This window comes from Vespa crabro, chromosome 11 (genome assembly GCF_910589235.1).
Source record: "Vespa crabro chromosome 11, iyVesCrab1.2, whole genome shotgun sequence".
NCBI lineage: Eukaryota > Metazoa > Arthropoda > Insecta > Hymenoptera > Vespidae > Vespa > Vespa crabro.
Genome location: NC_060965.1, coordinates 523,089 through 544,433, shown reverse-complemented (window position 1 = coordinate 544,433; position 21,345 = coordinate 523,089). Strand labels below are relative to the sequence as shown.

The 21,345-nt window shown below is 36.1% G+C and overlaps 5 protein-coding genes and 1 long non-coding RNA gene across 9 annotated transcripts; 4 read left to right on the top strand and 2 right to left on the bottom strand.

Moving 5' to 3' along the window:
- Positions 1–253: 253 nt before the first annotated feature.
- LOC124428049 (cuticle protein 70, isoforms A and B-like) lies at positions 254–795 on the top strand. Its single transcript, XM_046971636.1, has one exon. The coding sequence runs from the start codon at positions 301–303 to the stop codon at positions 625–627; it is 327 nt and encodes a 108-aa protein (XP_046827592.1). The 5' UTR covers positions 254–300; the 3' UTR covers positions 628–795.
- Positions 796–7,227: 6,432 nt separating this feature from the next.
- On the top strand, positions 7,228–17,019 carry LOC124428207. 2 transcript variants are annotated; one of them, XM_046972033.1, is made up of 7 exons: positions 7,228–7,366; positions 12,106–12,406; positions 12,500–12,670; positions 12,754–13,956; positions 15,432–15,597; positions 15,689–16,046; positions 16,145–17,019. In XM_046972033.1, exons 2-7 carry the CDS (start codon positions 12,107–12,109, stop codon positions 16,503–16,505), a joined length of 2,559 nt encoding a protein of 852 aa, XP_046827989.1. In that variant the 5' UTR covers positions 7,228–7,366; position 12,106; the 3' UTR covers positions 16,506–17,019. The 2 variants fall into 2 exon arrangements, with proteins under 2 accessions (XP_046827989.1, XP_046827988.1); XM_046972032.1 differs by lacking the exon at positions 7,228–7,366 and adding an exon at positions 10,188–10,445.
- Positions 17,020–17,416: 397 nt separating this feature from the next.
- Positions 17,417–18,421, top strand: LOC124428210. Of its 2 annotated transcripts, XM_046972040.1 has the most exons (3): positions 17,417–17,576; positions 17,648–17,880; positions 17,973–18,419. In XM_046972040.1, exons 2-3 carry the CDS (start codon positions 17,689–17,691, stop codon positions 18,372–18,374), a joined length of 594 nt encoding a protein of 197 aa, XP_046827996.1. In that variant the 5' UTR covers positions 17,417–17,576; positions 17,648–17,688; the 3' UTR covers positions 18,375–18,419. The 2 variants fall into 2 exon arrangements, with proteins under 2 accessions (XP_046827996.1, XP_046827997.1); XM_046972041.1 differs by lacking the exon at positions 17,417–17,576 and having other exon boundaries at positions 17,973–18,421.
- Positions 18,422–18,493: 72 nt separating this feature from the next.
- LOC124428212 lies at positions 18,494–18,968 on the bottom strand. Its single transcript, XR_006943108.1, has 3 exons — positions 18,831–18,968; positions 18,708–18,762; positions 18,494–18,620 (listed from the first exon to the last, which is right to left on the bottom strand). It is a non-coding gene; the product is annotated as an uncharacterized LOC124428212 (long non-coding RNA).
- Positions 18,759–21,343, top strand: LOC124428209. Of its 2 annotated transcripts, none has more exons than XM_046972039.1 (3): positions 18,759–18,810; positions 20,208–20,915; positions 21,015–21,343. In XM_046972039.1, the coding sequence occupies exons 2-3, from the start codon at positions 20,237–20,239 to the stop codon at positions 21,236–21,238; spliced, it is 903 nt and encodes a 300-aa protein (XP_046827995.1). In that variant the 5' UTR covers positions 18,759–18,810; positions 20,208–20,236; the 3' UTR covers positions 21,239–21,343. The 2 variants fall into 2 exon arrangements, with proteins under 2 accessions (XP_046827995.1, XP_046827994.1); XM_046972038.1 differs by lacking the exon at positions 18,759–18,810 and adding an exon at positions 19,974–20,097.
- LOC124428211 (IQ domain-containing protein K-like) lies at positions 19,008–19,602 on the bottom strand. The gene is made up of 2 exons (XM_046972042.1): positions 19,246–19,602; positions 19,008–19,163 (listed from the first exon to the last, which is right to left on the bottom strand). Exons 1-2 carry the CDS (start codon positions 19,600–19,602, stop codon positions 19,008–19,010), a joined length of 513 nt encoding a protein of 170 aa, XP_046827998.1.
- Positions 21,344–21,345: the final 2 nt, after the last annotated feature.

The window sequence follows — 21,345 nt, the reverse complement described above, 5'->3', positions numbered from 1 at the left end:
GGAAAGGAAGAGAAAGAGAAGGAGAGAGAGAGAGAGAGAGAGAGAGAGAGAGAGAGAGAGAGGGCGCGCGCGTGAGAGAGAGAGAGATAAGTAAGGTAGGGTAGGAGGAAATCAGACAGGAGTGGTAAACTGTAGAGCGAGTAGCAACAGGACTCGCAGGAAAGCCATTCGGGAGTTTTGGTGGGAGAGGTCAGTCTCTTCGAATAAAAGGGCGACTACTCTCGTAGTCTGGCATCACTCGCTCTCGAGCAACGTTTAAACTTCGAATAGTCTCGCATATCGAAGAATCAAGAAGAAACCATGTACAAGTTCGCTGTACTCGTCGCCCTCATTGGCTGCGTTGCTAGCGCACCAGCACCAGGCTATCTCGCTCCAGCTCTCCCTGCAGTGGCCGTTGCCCATACCGCCGTACCGGTCGCCACCAGCTACTCCAATACCTACAAGGTCTCGGTGAAGAGCCCGCTCGTAGCTGCCACCCCCGTCGTCGCGGCTCACGCAGCTCCTCTTGCCTATGCGACCCCGATCGTCAAAACTGCTCCCGTCGTCGCGGCTCAGCCTGCTGTCGTCGCTCATGCCCCCCTTGCCTATGCCGCCCACGCACCCCTCGTCGCTGGATACATCCACTGAAAGAGAAACGCAGAGAGGGAGAACGACTTCGGCTCTGATTCTCTAGTCATAACGACATTCAAACCGGCTGTTACAGATCACCTTAGACATTTGGACGAGACATTGGATCTTACCTCGTTGATATTATCATGATCGATCAATAAATTCCTTTTCTATCTCCTCACAAAATTATCTTGTTTTTGTTATTTCGTTTATTTCACTTGTTTTCTCGCTCTTTTTTTTCCCTTCCTTTTTGTTTTTCTTTTATTCTTTTTTCGTTTTTTTTTTTTTTGTTTTTGTTCTCCAAGATCCGAGTCCCATCTTATCCCTTCCTATCGGAGTTTGACAATTTCTATAGGAACATTTTTCAAAGTACTTCATCCGAAAAGATAACGTATCTATTGTCTAAGAGGAATTCTTCGAGTCACAGAAATACACTTTGACCTTATGTAATTGAGATTGACCAACGCGAATCGAAACACGATCGATTTCGTGACTCGTCGATGTCGAATTTCTTATTCCGGTCGCATAACGACCGACACTTCTTGGACATTTTCATCCGTTACTTTAAAACTTCGTTTATCGTTCTATGCGTATTATATAAAAAATACATAGACAGCACGTATATACATTCGCGGCATATAGGATAACGGGCTATTAACTCGCTTTTCTGAATGCTCAAAGTATTATTACATAATAATATCAATAACGTTCAGTACTAATACCAGGACGACGGAGTAAATACATTTTAACTCTTTCACAATCCAGGTACATACTCATTTCCGATAGATTATATAATTAAAGTTACGTAATTGGATCGATCCGAAATGTATTCATCTTTATGAAAATGTGCACTTGAGCGCAAGTCCCATCGACACGTCGGCCATGTGTCATATTCGTAGCTTTGTTAGATTTTTGTATTTAAGCACTTCTTCGTGAAATAAAACAACAACATTTTTTTTTTGTTTTTTACAGCTTCATATGAGTAATCGATATTCACGGGGAAAATATTAATGCAAATTATAAACGAATCCTTTTTATTTTATCACAAATTTCGAGGATCCTCAGTCGAGATCAAATATTTTAAATTTTCCATCTTTGATATGTCGAAAGAAAAATTTTTCTTCGAGACACGATTATCCTTGAGGATAAACGAAAGAGGATAAGATAGACAAGCGAAGAGAGCCGTCAAAGATAAAGAAACCGGAATACACGAAGCGAGAATATAAAAACAATGGAAGTTACGGACATGAGGGAAATAAGTACGAAATGCAGACCTTGCAAGCAAGAAGGTTGGTCCTCTTGGAAAAATCACGCGAGGTATGCGAGAGAAAGAGAGAGAGAGAGAGAGAGAGAGAGAGAGAGAGAAAGGGGGAGAGGGAGAGAGAGGGAGAGAGAGAGAGAGAGAGAGAGGTCCGGTTTTACTCGACTGAATCGATTCGCAGAAAAATCGACACGAGCTCATGGGCTACCAGGATATCCTGGTGGACCGATAACGAAGAGAAGAATATCATCGGCTTGAAATAATTTAAATTTTAAATTTACAAATGATCTTTAAGAAGGGTCGTCAACCTCTATCTAATCGAGATCTCGATACGTCCTTGATGGAATCTCGGACGTAAGCAACTATCTTCAGTCGTTTTCGGTCAACGACTCCTATGTTTTATATATTCTCAATGTATCTTTTTATAATATCGTTAAATAATATACAATTGAACGTTTATTCGCCTCTAGAAATATAATATTTCTAAAAGAAATATATCGTTTCATCCGAATAAACGTTCTTTAGGATATTAAAAAATTACGTTAATTACTCCAATATGCAATAATTAATTTATTTAAACTCATATAGACTAGATAGTTATATCGTTAAGGACTTGCTTGAGAATTTACAAAAGTTTTAGACATTTTGCTTTTATGTAAATTTCAATAACCAAGCGCGATTACGATTCGTCATTTACTCGATCTACTCGATCCTGACGAAGCTGTAGTATATAACCAGACAGGGTGTTACTACTGAACAGACCTGTATCCGAAGGTCTTTCGAAGAGCACGGAAGTCTTCTACTATATAAACCTTGGAGAACCTCATCCGTGCAGATCAGTCGCAGATTCTCAAAGCGCAGCTGGGAAACGAAGAAGCTCCGACATGTTCAAGCTGGTGAGCCGATTTACAAAACGATTGTTTAAATGAAAAATGCGAACCCTGATGAAAATACCTAACGATGTCCGATATTTTCAATTTCCGCTTACACGATTCCAAAAATTTCTCCACAAGTCGGACGATTTAGATCGAATTATTTATAAATGGATTCTTCAAAAATATAAAAGAAAAAAATGTCATAAATTTAGAGAAATCAGAACAATTTGTTTTATTCACAGGTGGTCCTATCCTGTCTGTTGGCCGTTGCGCTGGCGAAACCAAGCGAAATCGTGCCAGCTATCGTAGGAAATCTCATATCCGAAAAGAGCATCGAATCCCACGGGAACAGTGTGGTTCATTCGGTTGCGCCGGTGGTTGGACCGGCCGTTCCATTGGTAAAAACCATCGAACCGGTGTTACCAGTGGCCAAGGCTGCGGCCATTGTCGCTGAGAAAACAATAGAATCTCACGGACATTCGATCGTTCATCATTCAGCACCGGCAACGGCCGTTTCCTACTTAACACAGGCTACTCCTGTTGTTTCAGCAGCACCAATCGCGATAACTGAAATCAAACATTTGTCAGAGAAATCTGAGAAAAAAACGCAAGAGACCTCGGAGAAATTGGAATCCTCTGAACGGAACAAACAGTTACTCGAGAACGTCGGTCGACAAGCGATTAATACCAATGTTTCCAACGTTTCAACGACACCGGCAGTAGCCGTTAAGGCTTCGGAAAGAACGGAGCAATTATCCGAGTCTCAAGAAAGAAACGAGTCCGATAAGAGCAGACAACTCTCGGAGAAAAGCGAATCTTACGGACAACTCATCCTTCATCAACAGACTGCACCTGCGACTCTCTCCTACTTGGCAGCTACTCCCCTCGTTTCTGCTTTAACACCCGTAGCACCGAGCGTGATCACTCATACCTCGAAGGCCGACAACGTCGTCGAGAAATCGGAATCCCTTCAGACGAAGCAATTGACGGAGAAATTGGAAGCTCTCGAGAATAGTGCGATCCAGGAGGCTGTACCATTGTTACACGCTACGTTGCACGCTGCACCATTCGCTTACGCAGCCTCTGCCCCTGCTGCACATCTTTATTATTATCCTTATTCAGCCGCTGTACTCGCTGAAAAATCCATCTCCAGTTATGGCCATAGCATCGTTCATGCCGCTTAAAAAAATCATCATTATCAAGGATTCTTCCGTTATAAGCTAAATATCTTTTTCGTTTATCGTTGACCCTACATTTTTTTAACGATCACGTTCAAAACGATAAATTGACGAAACAACGTACAACAATGCCCTCGTCAAAACTTCTTCTTTGCGTATGGACCACCTAGCTAGCGAACTGTCGAACTCTACTCAATCGGTGATTCCTTTCCTTTGTTTTTCTTTTACTTTTTTTCTCGAGTCTTTCTCTTTAAATACTCTTATTAATTTTATTATTTTCACCTCTCAGACGATGCATTCTTCTATGCGCATTATTCGTTAGATGCATAGAGGAGCTCGAACGAAGTTCTTGAGTCCTTGCATATTTTCGAATTTTCAGGCGCAACGAGAATCGTCCTCGTCTTCGAGGCTCGCATGTTGAAAATCTTTCACGATCATCGTCGTTCCCAGGACAAAGGAGGAGCCTAAAAACCGGCTGCCCGACTGCGACTCGATATGCTTTATATTATTTTTTAAGTATTAGCCTTAGGTACGAAACGTCGATACTTTTGTGTACGAAAAGAAAAAGGACAAAAATCAAGCATTGTATACGTACTACTTCATGCTTTTATGATTATTATACTTCAATACATTTATCATTAGAACGATTTTACGTTCTTAAACCTTTTCTGATCCCTTTTTATAAAGTATCAAGGATTTACAATAAAAGTTAAATCTAACTATACAACTTATAATACGTCAGAACAAACGTATCAAGTATATCGATTAAATGGGGGGAAAAAGTAGTTAGGGAGACCATCGTCAAGGCCATCATCGATGCTTCCGCTAAACGATTTATTTCTTTGATATATGTCGTTGGCTGTCTTGTAACTTCATTTACAAGAATTTCGACCTCGAAGTGGAAAGAGATGAATTTAGTTCGGCCGATCAACGAAAAAGCCGTTTCACGGTCCAGAGCACGTCTCTATCGATCGAATTGAGAAAAAAAAAAAAAAAGAAAGAAAAAGAAAAGAAACGTAACGTTCCGAGTTATGCGACTACCGAGCAAAGATTCGCTCTGAAAACGTCGCAAATAAATCGACGTTTCGAATGAATCGATTCGTCGAATCACTCTCGTAATTGTCTATCACCCGTGAAACCCGATAAAAATGTTCGAACGATTTTGATAATCGCATCGTCATCCTCGATGATTCTTTAGAATATGTTCGTTTATATTTCTCTCGATTATTCGTCTCGAGAATTATTCTTTGAGAATCGGCTTCGAGCGTTCGAAGATACAGACAATAGTTCGTCGGGTATGGTAAAATCGAAGGATGTTGGTACTCGCCGATCCACGATCGTTACGAGTTACGATCCGCAAACTGGTCACGAAGATAGTCCGTATTTTTCTGGTCTGACTAGGCACGCCCTTATCCCTTCTTTCAAGCCAACCGAACCATCCACCCGTTCGGAAGGAAATATCGGCAGGTAGTAAATCCACAGCGACGTCATTCTTTTCTTTTTTTTTTTTTTTTTTATTTTTACTTTTTCTTCTTTACTTTTGGTTTTCTTGTTTTTTTCTTTTTTCTTTAGCTTTCATCCTCGTCGAATAATAAAATTTCCGTCATATTCTCTCGTTGAGAAAATAATAATATATTTATAGTTAATAATAAATTTGTATTGTACTATTGTCTAGGGGGAACATTTTTTCTCTTCCTTTCTTTTTTTCTTTTTTTTTTTGTTTTTTGTTTTTTTCGTGCAAAATTTTTCACTTCTTTTCACATCTTTCTTCCCTCTCTACCACTCCAGTTGTTAAACTCCAGAAACTTTATCGGCCAGGTATGCTGTTCCTTCCCGAGTACCCGTTCCTGTCTGACTTATGCATTGACTGGATCGCCAGTTGTAAAGCCGCATAAGGATATCTACGAGTATCCAAGGTCTCGGGTGAACGAACGTGGAGAATTGCGATGTACTTCGTCTCCTCTCGGAGTTTTTGTAGAGGCTCCTACTCGACCTATCAGCTTCTTCTGCCTCGTTCGTTTTCAGGAATCCTGATAGCCGCATTTACGAGAGAACGTACTTACCGATGGAATTACAGGAGGAAAATATAGGCCAGTTGCCATAAAAAGGAAATACGAGACATGATTAATCGACAATTTATATATATATATATATATATATAAAATCCTTCGACGTTATTAATTTAAAAATGGTATTATCTGGCTGCAACTACGAATAATGTTAACTCGACGAATATTTTAATAATTAAATACCTTTATGTAACACCAACCAGGAGATACATCGAGTAATTGAACAAATGTCCTCCCGTTAATATTAATTAATCGATATTCGAGTATATACGTATGTACGAGTTATGATCCCGATAAAGATCGTTTTGCTCGATTGTGCCTACACCCTTCAAATTTACATCGTTCTCAGGTAATCTTAATTTTACTGTCATTCGATACCAATCTGTCATTAATTTAATACATACCTTGATGTTGTTTTGCAGTTGATTAATGTAAAACAAAAAAAAAAGAAAAAAAAAAAGAAAAAAAAAAAAGAAGTCACATTTAAAGAACGTTGTAACGTTGCTCGCGTATAAGTATCTTAAGAAATTGAAAGTGAGTCGAAATACCGGTTCTTTGGTAACTTAATCGTCAATTAATCGAGTCGTACAGCGATACGTTGTACCAACCACTAGATTGATCTTGGCGATCGCTCAAGATCACGGCCTAACGATCTTTTTACTCGATTACTCTTTACTCTAATACTCAAAAGCATACTTTTATTCGATTCTACGTAGGATCTAAAGGAACGATAATCACCGAAAGCAAAAAGGAAGTAAAAGGATGAAAAAGTGATCGTGCATATCCCTGTTTAGAAAACTATTCACACGCAACAGAGGTATCTGGTACCAGAAAGGAATGCGCCGTGTGCGTAGGGACGCTTCTCATAGGTACTGGACGAGTCTACTTTTTTCATTGGCCCTCGCGGAACCCCTATAAGTACGAGAGGGCTTGAGCGTTCTCGCACAGAAATACAGAAGAATCATCGAACGCACTCCTACGGGTTCATCCTCTTCAAAATCCGCCAACATGTTCAAACACGTGAGTAGAAATCGATCGATTTTACATAATACATTGACTGACATATTATTTATTGTAAATGTATTATTAACGAAATTCCAAATTGTTCGAGTATTAATTCCTATTTGCGTAAATGAAAAATATTGAAAAAAATTGGGATTGATATGTTCACAGTTAATTCTGATTGCGCTAATTGGCTTGACCTGGTCCGCCCCAGCACCTGCACCAAAACCAGCACCAGCACCAGCACCGAAACCTCTCTCGCTGATAACGGACATCAAAACACCAGCGTCCACCGCTAAATTGACACCTCTTGTTGCACCAATCGCTACGCCTCTAATTTCATCGATTTCTCGCGTAGCACTTTTACCCCAAGTACGTACTAGATTAAATTTGTAATCTTATCACTTCTTCTTCCTTGAAATTTTCTACATATGTTTATTCCACCAGAGACTTTCCATCGATTTCTCGGATCACCTATTAAATAATTAATCCGATAAATGTATACGGTCTATTCAATGACGTTGAACGAATACAATCCGGCATTGAATAATTAATAATCTGTTACTTTTACGTAATAACAATATGTCAGAATTGTTTACTCATTAACTGAAAAATGTATTGATAACCAATCTGTCGTCCAAGTGAATCGTTCGATTCAATTAATTGCATATATTATCTTTGTTAAAATATCAATGAATCTTGCTTCTTCGCAGTTGACACCGTACGCCTACGCTTATCCAGCAGCACTTGCGCCTGTAGAAATAGCCGCAGCACCTTCCACTTATTCGATCGAACAGCACGGATACCACATTACCTACTGATTCTTTTATCACCACCTTGAATATTGACCTAAGTTAAAGCATGAACATTACAGAGAACTACCTTACCTTTCACCAATAATTCATTCATGTATCGCATATTGATAAAGTCATTCACGCGAAACAAATATTAGAAGAAAAAAAGCACAAAAAAAAAAAAAAAAAAAACAAAAAGAAAATTAATTTGTGACATTTCTTTTATTTAACATTATTTAATGGCCATTATTGTCCGATCGAAGTTCCATAGCTACGTTGTCCTTACAATAGAAAATATCCTTCATTGTCCTTACAGTAGAAAATATTCATCTTTTATAAACTTGAAAATATTAAAAAGCGGCCTTATGTTCCTATGAATAATTCACAGGAAAAATAAATAAAAGAAAAGGCATTGAACCGAGAATAAGGATGACGAGAGAAGAGGCTAACTAGAGTCCATAAAGTATATCTCGCATAGAAAAAGTCTCGTCCTTGTTCCCCATTTTATACATGAAAGCATAAATAGGAGTTTGAATCACAAAAGTTCAATGATAACGGTGTCGCTGATCACAGGATGCGATGAAAAGGAAAGTGAAAAGATCGGAAACTTTCTCGAGAACATCGGAACTCTTAACACGTTCGTCGACGTCATTGTACCTTGAACGGACTCATCGTTACATAATATTCAACATAAACGCCAGCCTAACAATGTTTTCGACAGAAATTGTCCGTCGATCATAAGTCTCATAAATAAGTATCGTAGAAAATTAGAAAAGAGAAAAAGGAATTTATTTATTAGTATTATTTTTTCTTTTTTTTTTTTTTTTTTTTCTATTCCGTTATTACTCAAGTTCGACGATCACGAACAAACGCCTTCGACGTTTGTTGTAAATAGGTCAAGACGATCTTACCTTCATTTTTTTTTTTTTTTAACATGCTAAAGAGGAATACGTCATACAAAAATTCTCAGAGATAGTTACAACATGTATCGGAGTAAAGTATACGACGGGAAAATCCCTGTTGTGCAAGAGAAAACGAATGAGTGCATCGAACTAAGTCGACCGGTCAACCGATAACAAAACCGGCTCCGTGATCCTTTTTTCTTCATTCATTATTTATTCTTTCTTTCAAAAGAAAAATGAATGAACGAAGTCAAATTTTTTGTTCTTATAAGCGTTACATGAAAATACTCGATAATAATGTGGATTTATATTTTACTTATCAAACGACAAAGGACTAATGTTTATGAATCGTTCATAATGTCAAATATATCCATAATGTATTCGTAAAAGCGATCTCTATTCGAATATTATTATTACACTCGGTTAATTCTGAGACATCCTCGGGAATACTTTCTCCCGGAACCTGAAATACAAACACTAACCGCAGGAACTCCGATTCTGCTTCGGTTTAAGTCAACTTGCTATTATGCGTGAAAAATGTTTAAACATTTTTTCGATCTTATTGAAAAATTTATTTCGATATTTTTGAACTTTTTCTTAGAAATCATTTGAAATTAGCAAGGCGACTATCTACTGTCCGATCGAATTTCAGGCAGGATGATGTCAAGGTTAACGAAGAGGATCACCGAAAAGAAAGCGTACGCCGTTCGTCTGTAACATCCATGAATTGTTTTTCTTTCTAGGTAGTAAATACGCACGTGTATAATGTTTCCTGAGGAGACCTCAACCGCACGGATATACACCGACGAACTTTAATGATCTCTCGGTTCCGCTCTTCTACCTGCGATCAAAAATGAAACGTATAAACGAAACGAACGATACGAAATTTCACTAGACTTCCATTCATAAGACCTTGAATCTTTGAAATCGATCTTGTGCAAAATGCAATTTTATTACATTGTTAATCGTTAATATTTAGAAATTGCGAAATTATCTTATAATTATATCATTTCTATTTATTTTGACAATATTTTGTAAAATAAATGATCATATATATGTTTATGTGTAAACATTAGTATTTATAACAAAATATCAATGGATAATATAAATATATAATGAAATCTCAAGATTGATATTGATTGATACTGATCGTCTATTTAAATTATTACGTTAACAAATATTTCAATTAAAATATTAACAATTCTTGTATTGATCGGTATCACTAATATTGCATATCGATGTTTCATTAAAAAAATTTATTTAAAATATCAACTAAAACATTTTGTTAAATATTGTTCGAATAAATAGTAGCCTAATCATATTATATTATCATATTTCGTAATATAAACTGTGGACCCAAATTTTAACTCTTTACGATCTTTAGAGTTAATTTCATAAATAATAATTTAAATAATAATTAAGCATACAATGTAATCGTGTAAAAATTCGTTGTAAAATTTTCGATAAAACAAAAGGGGTTGCGACAAATAATTCCACTTAAAAACGAATCCCAAAAACGGATGTTCGTGTAAAGAATGAGTCACGTAGATTTACCCCACCATAACGTTCCAATCGCGTAGCTGCCTCAGCATCCCCGAAAGAGGTACGAAAGTATATAAGATTCGAGCGGTCTCGGTAAAAGCACAGACCAGTGTTGTATACGGAGAAAGTGTTCCGTGGTGAACAGACATCGTAAGACGTTCACAAGGTGTCTCAGAAATTCCGTATTATTCTCAGCGTGTTCATTAAAAACAGGTATATAATATAAATTCAATATAATCAAATCAATATTATCATTAAAAATATTACAATTTTATAATAAAACATTAAGGTTTAATTATTCGTAAAAATAATTCATTATAAATTTAATTATCGCGAATAAATGATATGAGACTTTGTGTATCTTAAAATTAAATTAATATCGATTTAATTTACAAATCGATGATAGAGAGATATTGTTATTTTATTTTTTGACTATAAAAGAAAGTGAGAAAGAAGATATAAAGAATTACCTATACGCCGGGGTTCAATGATTTCTTAACTTTCTCCTTCTCACTGTATGTCACATGTAAGAGTTGTCGATATTGTCTGAGAAAATAGCCATTGTGTGTTAACGATCAACGTTTAACACAATGATTTCTTTTCGTGACCTATATATATATAGATAGATAGATACATATACCTTCAACTATCTTACCTTTCTCGCTCTCTCAACTTTTTTATTTTATCTTTGCTTATATTCCGGTAAAAAAGACAAAGATCATCGAGAACATTTAATTCCGTTATTACGTAAGAACTTTCTCCAGTCAAAATAACGTCTTAAAGAATAAATGAAACATTCTTCTTCTTGATATATACCATATAAAAAAGATACATACATATATGTATACATACATATATATATATATATATATGATATAGCTCTACGACCGGTTAAACGACTTTCTCTCAACTTCCTCTTACTTTCGTTGACCCTATCGGTTACAGGATCACATCATCGTTCGTTTTTAAACTGATCGTACTTTTCACATCCAATTAATTCCTAATAAAAAAAAAAGACTGTTCGTCTTGTTCTACATTAATTACTCGTTATAATAAATCAACGATCATGGATTTTGTTAATGTCAGAAAGTAAATCAAACTCTTTCGCGAATTTATCGAGATAAATTCTAATTAAAAGTAAGAAAGAAAGAATATTCGTTAATATTTAAATTCGTATCTCTTGATCTTCGATCTCATTTTCTTTCTTATTTTCTTTTTTTCTCCTTTTTTCTTTTTATCTACAAGTGCATCTTTCTCGCGTCAGTAATACATTCACCGGTTAATAAAACCTGATCGGAGAAAGGTAAGATGCACTTTCACAAGACTTGTTTGGATTAAAGAAACGACGTAGTAGACGAACGGTAAAACCCAGATCGTTAGTGGGCGTCCACGAATTTGGTAATCTTAACCATATAAACATTATGTAAATCGTACGTTTAGCAATTTGAAATTAGCACTTAGATATTACGAACGACTATGTATGAACATATTTAAAAAGTTCATAAGAATGACGAAAAAAGAAGGAAAGAAGTTGCGTCAAAAGTGACTAAAAAAAAAATATATATATATATATATATATATATAGAATAAATAATCATTGAGATGTGATATGAGATATCAGATTATTATTGCCTTAAAAATGCAACAAAACTTGTTTTGTACTTTCTTTTTAAACACGATCGAACTATCAGATCGCACCTACGCATAAACATAATTATGAAGAATGTTATGGATCCTCGAGTATAAAGAACTTTCTAATGATTTAAATAAATAGATATCCATTGAAAAATGAAAGCTACGAGTATGTAAAATAATTAAAGGATGAAAATGATCGAGTGAAAATTAAATTATTTTCTTTTGTTTCGTTTTTTAGAATGAAAAGCTGGCCCATTCTGTTAGCGTGTCTAACGACATGCACGCTGGCAACTCAAGTGACATATCAAACGTCATCTTCATCACAGAGTTCCAGCAGTACGAACCAACAGCAGCAACAATGGTCTTGGCAAGGTCAAGATTTACTTGGTGCTCCTAACACGCAAGAAGAATCTTATCATCCTGTTTCGTTCACTGCACCCGATGCTGTCAAACAAGAACAGTCGCAACAACAGCAACCATACAACCCTAATGTTCAATCGCAATCGAGCGGAGTCGCCGAAGCATTCGACCAACGAACGGTAAAGAAAATATTAATAGTTCAAATATAGTAGAAGATAAGTAAATGTAAAGAAAGAAAAATAAATAAATAAACGAAAATGTTTGATTTTCAGGTAGATTCTGTGATCGATAATATTCTCATCTATAATCGACAGGGACGCAATCTCGAAGGTTACGATGAGCTCTATGCCGATCCAGACGTGAAAAATGCTCTTCAATTAGGGAACGATACCGTAGCGCGTAGTTACATCAAAGAGAAATTATGTTCTCTCGGTCTTATGAACGTGAGTTTGACCATTTCTTATTTGATTAATATTTCGATGCTTTATAAACATTTAAAAACATTTTTTTTTTTTGATCAATATAGTGCGAAAATCTGGAAGGTCGTCGTCCATACTACTCGCCTCACCGTGATATCCATCCTCATGACGTAATCTATGCTCAACCCGTGACGATAAAACCCGTTGGTCGTCCGTTACCAGCTGTGCCTGTGAAACGACCATATAGATTTGGAAAACCAGAATCACTATCGCCTGGTTTCGCTCCTGGACCAATTTTGTCAGGGCCACCACCGTCTTTCATTGGAGCTGGACATGGACCAATCTACTCAAGACCACCATCAAGTTTTCTCGGGTCACAGATTGGTCTGAAGAAACCCGGTGGTGGACCGATCTACGCTACGAAACCAATTTATGAGCCTGGCTTGGACGCTGAGGTCGATTTCGAGAATAAATATCTAAATAAGAAACAAGTGATCCTACAGCAACCAGGTGGTCCTGTGCAACAACACGTTCATCATCACTATCACCATGGAGATTCGATTGATAACGCTGGGTCAACTCCGATAATCGGACCTGGACCTATTGGTAACAATGGTTTTAACGCTTATGGCTATGGCAACGGTGGTTCTTACGCTGGCACCATCAACGACTTCGAGGACTATAGAAAGAACTTTAAAATCAAGACATCTAGCTCGGGTAACAATTTGAACGAAGCTGCATCGTCTAATAGTTACGCGAATGCTTTTTCAACTTACGAAAAAGTGAAGGGTGATTCCACAGTCGGTGGATCTAATTCATTGCATACAGGAAAACAATATCCTGGTTTCGGTGCAAGCAATCCGTACATAGCCAATAATAATTTTGCTTCGAATGGTAATAACTTCGCCGGTAATCTTGGATCACTTGAAAATGCTTTCAACAATGGATTGTCGTCGTCGAGTTACGAAGACTGCGTGTGCGTACCTTACGAACAATGTTCAACCATCGACCATGTTGGTCGCAAGGACGATCTTTACCTGGCGATCGATCCTCGTAATCTTGGGAAAAATATCGAAGCTGAAACCGTTGAAGTTGTTATCACCGATGGAAATGGTACAATGAGTATCGTAAAAGTCCCGAAGGGAGTAAACGCAACTAATAGTGTTGGCCATCGCAAAGAACAAGATAACAACGGTGAAATATCAGATTCCGAGGAAAATAATGATTTCGTCGCAAGCGACAAGAGAACGAAGAGGGATACCACAAAGAGGGCTGAACAAAAGGAGGAAAATAAAGTAGAAGCTCAAAGCGTAAGTTCAGACAAATTTTTATCGTATTATATTTGAAGACGAGCTATCTGTTCGTAGCGAGAATCGGCGAAATTCTACACTTTCCCTTTCTCGTACTCTTTATATCTTTCTTTATCTTTATTCGTACACATGTATTTTAATATGTTTGATGAAATTTAATAGTACGAAGAAAACGAATGCTCGCCTCGAACCGAATGCTCGGAAATTCATTATTATTTCGACATATCCAATGATTAACGCTTTAACAGGCTTCCGTTCGACGTTATTGAGGTGGGTTATAAGAGATCCGAGTTTCGATCCGAGTTTCGATCCGAGTTTCGATAAATGTAAAAATCACTGATAAAATATCGGTAAGAGAAAGGGAAAGAAACGGATCGTAGAGCTGCTAACATTTAGGGCGTCTCTTCTAAAGAAAAAAATAAAAGCTCGGATCTCTAAGTGACTCTTCGACTCTCTCGTTGCAGAGATTGGTCGTTGGCGATGTGGACACCTCGAAACTAAACGTGAAGCCTACTTGGGGCGTTAGTTTTGGTCTCCCTCAAAGCTACATTAATCCGACAAATCCATTCGGTGATGGATACGTTGGACAGGGCATAAATCTCGGTTTGGTATCCGTAAATCCTTTGGTGGCCGTTCAAGTTACCAAGGATGAGTATGGCGAGAAAGTGGTTAAACCACTGGTGAATCTCCACGTAACACCAAACCCAGGACTCGTTTATAAGTTGGGACATTTGCTTGCTCATAAGAAAGGAAGTTTACTGGGCAATTATGCGCCAGAGTATTATCCAGCAGGGCCAGTGGTTTACGAAAAACCGATTCATCATTATCCCTCCAAACCCTATTACCCAACGATCCACGAAAAACCCTATCATCAGAATTACTATCATTCCTCTTATCATAACAGTCCTCACTATCAAAGTGGTTATCCTAATAATTATCGTGATGACGACGATTACGATTACGATCCAGACAGTTTGGAAGATTATAACGATTATTATAGAAATGCTCGTACCAATGCGTCCTACGACGATGATCCTCAAAATTATCCTATCTCCGCGAAGAATTCATCGAACGGAAAGCAAAGCAGAAAGATTGTTTTTCGAGATAGAAAGAAGCGCGACGTGAAAACGATCGTTGAAACGGAGGAGGTAAGAGCTTGAACGTTGAACCATCCTCTGTATCAGATTCACCAAAGTGTTGCAGGATCATTAGAGAAACAGCACGATTACCGATACCTGACGAGAACCAAATGACGTGCTATCGAGTAACGCAAGAATACATCGTCATTATTGTCTCGCACTAGTGTACAAACCATTTAAGTATAAAGGCTTCATTCATGCAACCATTTTAAAATACCCTTCGAGACACAATTACGGACATAATCATAATTATTTATTAAAGGTCAAATAAATAAATTAATAATATTACCTTCATACATATTATTTTTTTTTTGTTTTGTTTTTTCTTTCCAATAGAGACAATTTGGTCGTCCACCAGTATGCGGTCCACGTCATGTATGTTGCCGAAGTAGCCACGTAATTGGTTCGCGACCACGACCTGGCCAATGCGGTACCAGATACACGAAAGGCGTTAACGCTAGGATCAAAACGCCAGCTTACATCGACGGAGATTCTGAATTCGGTGAGTCTTTGGTTTAAAAGTAAGATAAAAACATTGTAAACAAAAATAATAGATATGTGTCATACATATATTGATCCATACATATATTTAGGTGAATATCCTTGGCAAGTGGCTATATTGAAAAAGGATTCTACCGAGAGCGTTTACGTATGCGGTGGAACATTGATCTCTCCCCGACATATCATTACTGCTGCGCATTGCGTGAAAACCTATGCTGGACGTGATTTGCGAGCTCGTCTAGGTGAATGGGACGTCAATCACGACGTAGAATTTTATCCATATATCGAACGAGATATCGTTAGCGTTTACGTACATCCCGAGTTCTATGCTGGCACTCTTTACAATGATATCGCCATCCTAAAACTCGATCATCCAATCGATTTCGATAAGAATCCACATATCACTCCTGCCTGTCTTCCAAACAAACGTGACGACTTTAACGGAGCAAGGTATGTGGAACACTATTTGATAATAATTTCAACTAGGATTATCCTTTACTTATATGTATATATGTATATATTGTATATATTTTTTCTTATCTCTTCAGATGCTGGACGACCGGTTGGGGTAAAGATGCTTTCGGCGAGTTTGGCAAATATCAAAATATTTTGAAGGAAGTCGACGTGCCTATAATAAATAATCAAGTCTGTGAAAGTCAAATGAGAAGAACGAGACTCGGAACAAGCTTCAATCTTCATCCTGGCTTCATCTGCGCCGGAGGTGAGGAAGGCAAAGATGCTTGCAAAGGCGACGGCGGTGGTCCCATGGTATGCGAACGCAATGGACAATGGCAACTTGCTGGCGTCGTTTCTTGGGGCATTGGATGCGGTCAAGCGGGTGTTCCTGGTGTCTATTCTCGCGTTTCCTTCTATCTCGATTGGATACGACAAGTGATCGATCAATATTAACCACTCATTGAATTGAATTATTCTTCTCGAAATAAGTTCTCGGAGTCGAATTCCCTATCGAAAAAATATTGTGAAACACGTCATTATTACTATTATTTATTTTGATAGACCTACGTGAACGAAATCGTCTCTCTCTCTCGAAGTTAAATTTCATTTCACCTATTGCTTTTATTATTTTTCTCGAATTAGCAATCGAAACTAATTTCATTATTTCTTTCGATACCTACAAATATTCTTCTCTCGATATTAATTTGATCTTTTTATAATACATTCCTCCGAAACAATGTTATACTTAAGAAATAATTTATTGTATATATTTTGCTGGAAATAACTCGGGCTTATATTTAGATATGTTTATTTAATGACTTTGTTCGATTCATGCTGTTATCGTGTGACATCGAATATTTGATGAAAAATGTGATTCGGACTTGAGCGAGTTCGGATCGAGAAGTAATGCATTTTCTTTGCAATTTATTTATATTTCTATCAATAAATAATCATCTTATAATATATATATATATGTTTGTCATGTATCTATCACACGATCATACAATTGGTTTGGAACCAATTAAAAAAACTATAACAATTGAAAGAAAGCTTCTTTAATGGGTTCATATTTATTCGATATGTCTCTATATATACGACTATCCGCCACTTGTCAGATATTACGACGAAAATTATTATATCTTATGCAATATCCTTCCAAATACTTACTATGATCTTAACGTAAGAAGTCAAGATAAGTGACGCTCATATACGAATGACACGGCCTGTTCAGAACTTTTGCTGTCACCCGAATACGGATGACGCGACAGTCAAAATGTTAACAGGAAAGTATGATAGCCGAGGAGTTATTTGAACAGCTGTGTAGTTTATTTACAAATTGCGCCGTTAGATGGCATTACATATGTCGATAATATTACCTCCCACTTTATCTACTTTAGATGACTCTATTAATATCTCTCGCAACTTTTTTCGTGTCAAGAATTTAGGTTATGTGTAATATATGTAATATTAACAGTTTTAATACTTGTTAATTGTTAATGAAAAAAAAGAAATCAACCTAAATAGGTAAGGCAGAATGAATGATTAATGTTAATAATGTATTGCTCATACTAATACTCACTCAAATAATATTACAGTAAACGTTTTATCATATCGAAGTCAGGTACTTGGAAAAAAAATGCCTATAAAATATATTGGTCGCACAACAGATTTTAAAGGGAAGACGTTGTGGGAAATTTTAGGAAATTTAAAAAATTTTGGTGTGGGAAGAATGGTAATACGCAATAAATTTCAAAGATATCCTGAACCTTGTTACATGAGGATATTAAAAATTGCTACTCTACCTGCACCAACGATGAAAAAACCCAGTGTACATTATAAGACTATTCATTATATCTGTCCGTATAAATCAATATATATATATAAATATATATATTGTAATGTATTAACTTTATTATACAGGATGAGCGTAAGATCGTAGCTCTTATTCAAAATACCTTTCGTGGAAAAACATGTGAACCAGAGCAAATAGATGGATCAACTTATAAAGCAGATTTTATTTTGGTACCTAAGGATGAGGAGGATAAATATTTGCGTTCCAGTGAAACATTTGACATGAAAGTAGTACCAAGAACAATGGATTATCCACCTCTTCTTAAAGAAATAATAAAACGACAAAAAAAATCAGAAAAATTATTGGACGATGAAGATCCAAAGATGGAAATTGTCTATCGTTGGTGCGGAGTTAAACGATACAGATTAGCAGAAGAAGGAGAAACGCCAACTGTAAACTTTGTAATAGGTCTTGGAACACCTAGCAGTCCTAGTCTTTATGCGAACATCAAAAGAGAATCATCGACTTAAAGACTTATTACAGAATATATATATATATATATATTCTCTTATATATATATATATATATATATATATAAAGGTACTTTATTTTAAAATAGATTTAGATTTAATAAATGATATTAATGTACCTTTATAGTTCTATTTCTATTATATTAACAAAGTAATATTATATTGTTTTCTTACACTTCCCTAGTAATTTATAATATTCACACATATCGTCAATTTGTCCTTCCATTTTCGGTTTCTCCTTTGTTCCTAAAGTTATATTACTTACTATTTCCTTCATATTTCTTACTTTTTTTACTAGATCGATAAGAAGAAACATTATAAATATAAAAGTACCTAAATCTTCGTCCATGAAATTCTTAGTAATATCTGCTTTCTCCTCTGCAAGAGCCTACAATATATCCACAACAATAAGGCATTAATATAATATTGACATCCAGTAAGTACAATTCCAAATACCTTCCAAAATTGTCTCATTTCTTGTACATTATCGCACTTCCTAACTAACCAGCCACGGACATATTTTTGTATATACAAAGCTGCTTCATCCTTGGTTAAGAGCCAGGACAATGGAAAGATGGGTCTCGGACTATAGAATGTATTCTTTTAAATATTTTATATAATACTTTAATTATCCTACCTCATTCGACCGTACTGTAAACGTAATAATAACTTAAATTGCGGTATCTCAAATACCGTGTGCCATTTAAGTGCACGTTTTGGATATTTTGGATTAAGATTCCACAAAATTTCAGCCAAATAATCAAGGCCATTAAATCGACACTTTTGTATCTAAATACAATTTGTAAAAACAATTACTTTTTATAGAACATATTATATTCAATGTGACAAGATATACATATGTATAATTTACTCGAAGAGCGTCCCATCGACGAGCTTCGACTAGCATATTTTCCATCGCTGGTAATAATAAAGGAAATATTTTTCTATTCAAATAGTTAGATAGTCCATCTTGATAAGGTATTACGATCGACGAACGTTCCTTTTCTTTTTTCCATTCGGTGTACTCTGATTGTTTTTTCTCGTACTCGTCGATAATAGATTGCCACAAATTTTCCTCTTGTTTATCATTGATATTTAACTCTTCTAAAGAAAAACTTTCTGCTCTTTGACATTGAACGTTATTATTATTAGTTTCTACATCCTGATAACAACCAGAACAAATTTCATTCCCGGCGATATATTCTTTGGCTAATCTAGAAAACATCATTCCTACTTAAATAAATGATTAGTCTTATTCAAATAAAATCATCTCTTCTTTTTTTTCCTTTTTTTTTTTTTTTTTTCTTTTTTTTATTCGTTCGAAGGAAAACAAAAAAGGAAAAATAAATCAAAGTACGCGATCGATCAATCGAAACGTAATTAATGTGTCAATAACGGAAGCACATTTCGTTATGTCCCGTCGGCATTTAAACTCGTGCAAAATTGTAATATGAAAGAAAGTGCTATAATAATAATAAAAAAAAATATCGAACGTTGCGCTTTCAAAAAAACTTTATTAAAATATGTATCTAAATGAAGGATGCTTCATCTTCGATTATAATTGTCCAGAAAAGTTCAAGTTTTCAGATAAACTGTGGTGACATAGCCTATGTAGAAAATTGTTGTTAAATTTATCCGTAGACATATTAAAGTAATCGAGGCACATAAATGCTTAGTTGTTCTCCAAAATGTCCCACATTGAGACGTCAAATTAGGGAAGAAGGTATTTTTTCTTTTATCTCTAACGCAATATTCAATGTTTGCGAATAAGATTGGAAAACAAGGAAAAAAGATAAATAAATAAATATAAATAAAAATAAAAATGTTTCATAGTTAAAAAATCAGGTTGGACAGATGAATATATGCGAAACATCGTCGATGTTCAGAGAGTGGACATCGCAGAGGATTGGGACCGAAAGGTGAAACCGGATTCACGTAAAGGAATACGTAGAATACCAATAAATTCTCTTAGAAGGGTTACCGAAGAGCCAACGATAGAACATGACGAACGATATAAGGAGATAGATAAACGGGCAGATTATCCCAATAAAATAGTTCAAAATTCTATACGTATCACTGATTACAAAGAAGTTATCGATAAGGATGAAATTCCTTTGGCTTCATTGAAACAAGAAACTATTTATTATACGGAAGAAAGGGAAATCACTCGTAGAGCTTCACCGTTGATAGTTGAAAGAATTAGTCCTGAAGTATCGAAGCCACGAATACTGAAAGAAAAACAAATCGAAAGTACGATCGAAGATCAGATTTATGAGGAAGAACAGGTGGACGATACTGCAATAATCTATTCTAGGATCGATTCTAAAGAAATCGATCACAAAGAAATTTCTAGGATACCTCTTGATAGAAAAATAACGATAAAGGAGCAGGAAAGAATCGGCGAAAAAGTGGACGATAAGATAAAAATTAAACGTAGAGACGATTCCCCGGATAGTTATTACAAATATACACCTAAGGAACTTCCTAGCGACTGGCCACACGATGGTTGTGACGAAGCTTGTCTCGCAAGAGTATTAAAAGGCAAGAATTAAGGAATCCTTTAGATACGACTTATAGATACCTATTTTCTAAATCTTTTCTTTTCTTTCTTTTTTTTTTTTTTTTTCTCTCGACTTTTAGAACATGCCGAAAAGTTGTTGCAAGAAAAGAAGAAGAAGGATCGTTATTTGACGACAGGATTAAGTTATTTCGACGACGTTTGTACCTGTTCCCTTAGTTGTATGATATATAATTTGAAAAAAGATCGTTTCGTACGTAGTATATTAACCTCCGCAATTTTATTCTCCTTTGGTATAAAACTATGTTCGGAATTATATGGCTGGTACTTACCCAATCGCACTTGACAAAGTCTAGGCTAACTTTTACGAAGGAATGAAAGAACAGAATAAAAAAAAAAAGAAAAGAAAAGAAAAAGAAAAGAAAGAAAAAAAAGATCAATTTAATAAAAATA

What these genes read in the sequence shown, in the direction of transcription:
- LOC124428210 (XM_046972041.1), top strand. Translation starts at nt 17,689, where the DNA reads ATGCCTATAAAATATATTGGTCGCACAACAGATTTTAAAGGGAAGACG. An exon ending in CAACGATGAAAAAACCCAGT is followed by an intron (nt 17,881 to 17,972) that starts GTACATTATAAG and finishes TTTATTATACAG; the next exon opens with GATGAGCGTAAGATCGTAGC.
- LOC124428209 (XM_046972038.1), top strand. Translation starts at nt 20,043, where the DNA reads ATGCTTAGTTGTTCTCCAAAATGTCCCACATTGAGACGTCAAATTAGG. An exon ending in ACGTCAAATTAGGGAAGAAG is followed by an intron (nt 20,098 to 20,207) that starts GTATTTTTTCTT and finishes AATGTTTCATAG; the next exon opens with TTAAAAAATCAGGTTGGACA. An exon ending in TCTCGCAAGAGTATTAAAAG is followed by an intron (nt 20,916 to 21,014) that starts GCAAGAATTAAG and finishes CTCGACTTTTAG; the next exon opens with AACATGCCGAAAAGTTGTTG.
- LOC124428049 (XM_046971636.1), top strand. Translation starts at nt 301, where the DNA reads ATGTACAAGTTCGCTGTACTCGTCGCCCTCATTGGCTGCGTTGCTAGC.
- LOC124428211 (XM_046972042.1), bottom strand. Translation starts at nt 19,602, where the DNA reads ATGATGTTTTCTAGATTAGCCAAAGAATATATCGCCGGGAATGAAATT. An exon ending in GTCGATGGGACGCTCTTCGA is followed by an intron (nt 19,164 to 19,245) that starts GTAAATTATACA and finishes AATTGTATTTAG; the next exon opens with ATACAAAAGTGTCGATTTAA.
- LOC124428207 (XM_046972033.1), top strand. Translation starts at nt 12,107, where the DNA reads ATGAAAAGCTGGCCCATTCTGTTAGCGTGTCTAACGACATGCACGCTG. An exon ending in GTTCTCTCGGTCTTATGAAC is followed by an intron (nt 12,671 to 12,753) that starts GTGAGTTTGACC and finishes TGATCAATATAG; the next exon opens with TGCGAAAATCTGGAAGGTCG. An exon ending in GACGACTTTAACGGAGCAAG is followed by an intron (nt 16,047 to 16,144) that starts GTATGTGGAACA and finishes TTATCTCTTCAG; the next exon opens with ATGCTGGACGACCGGTTGGG.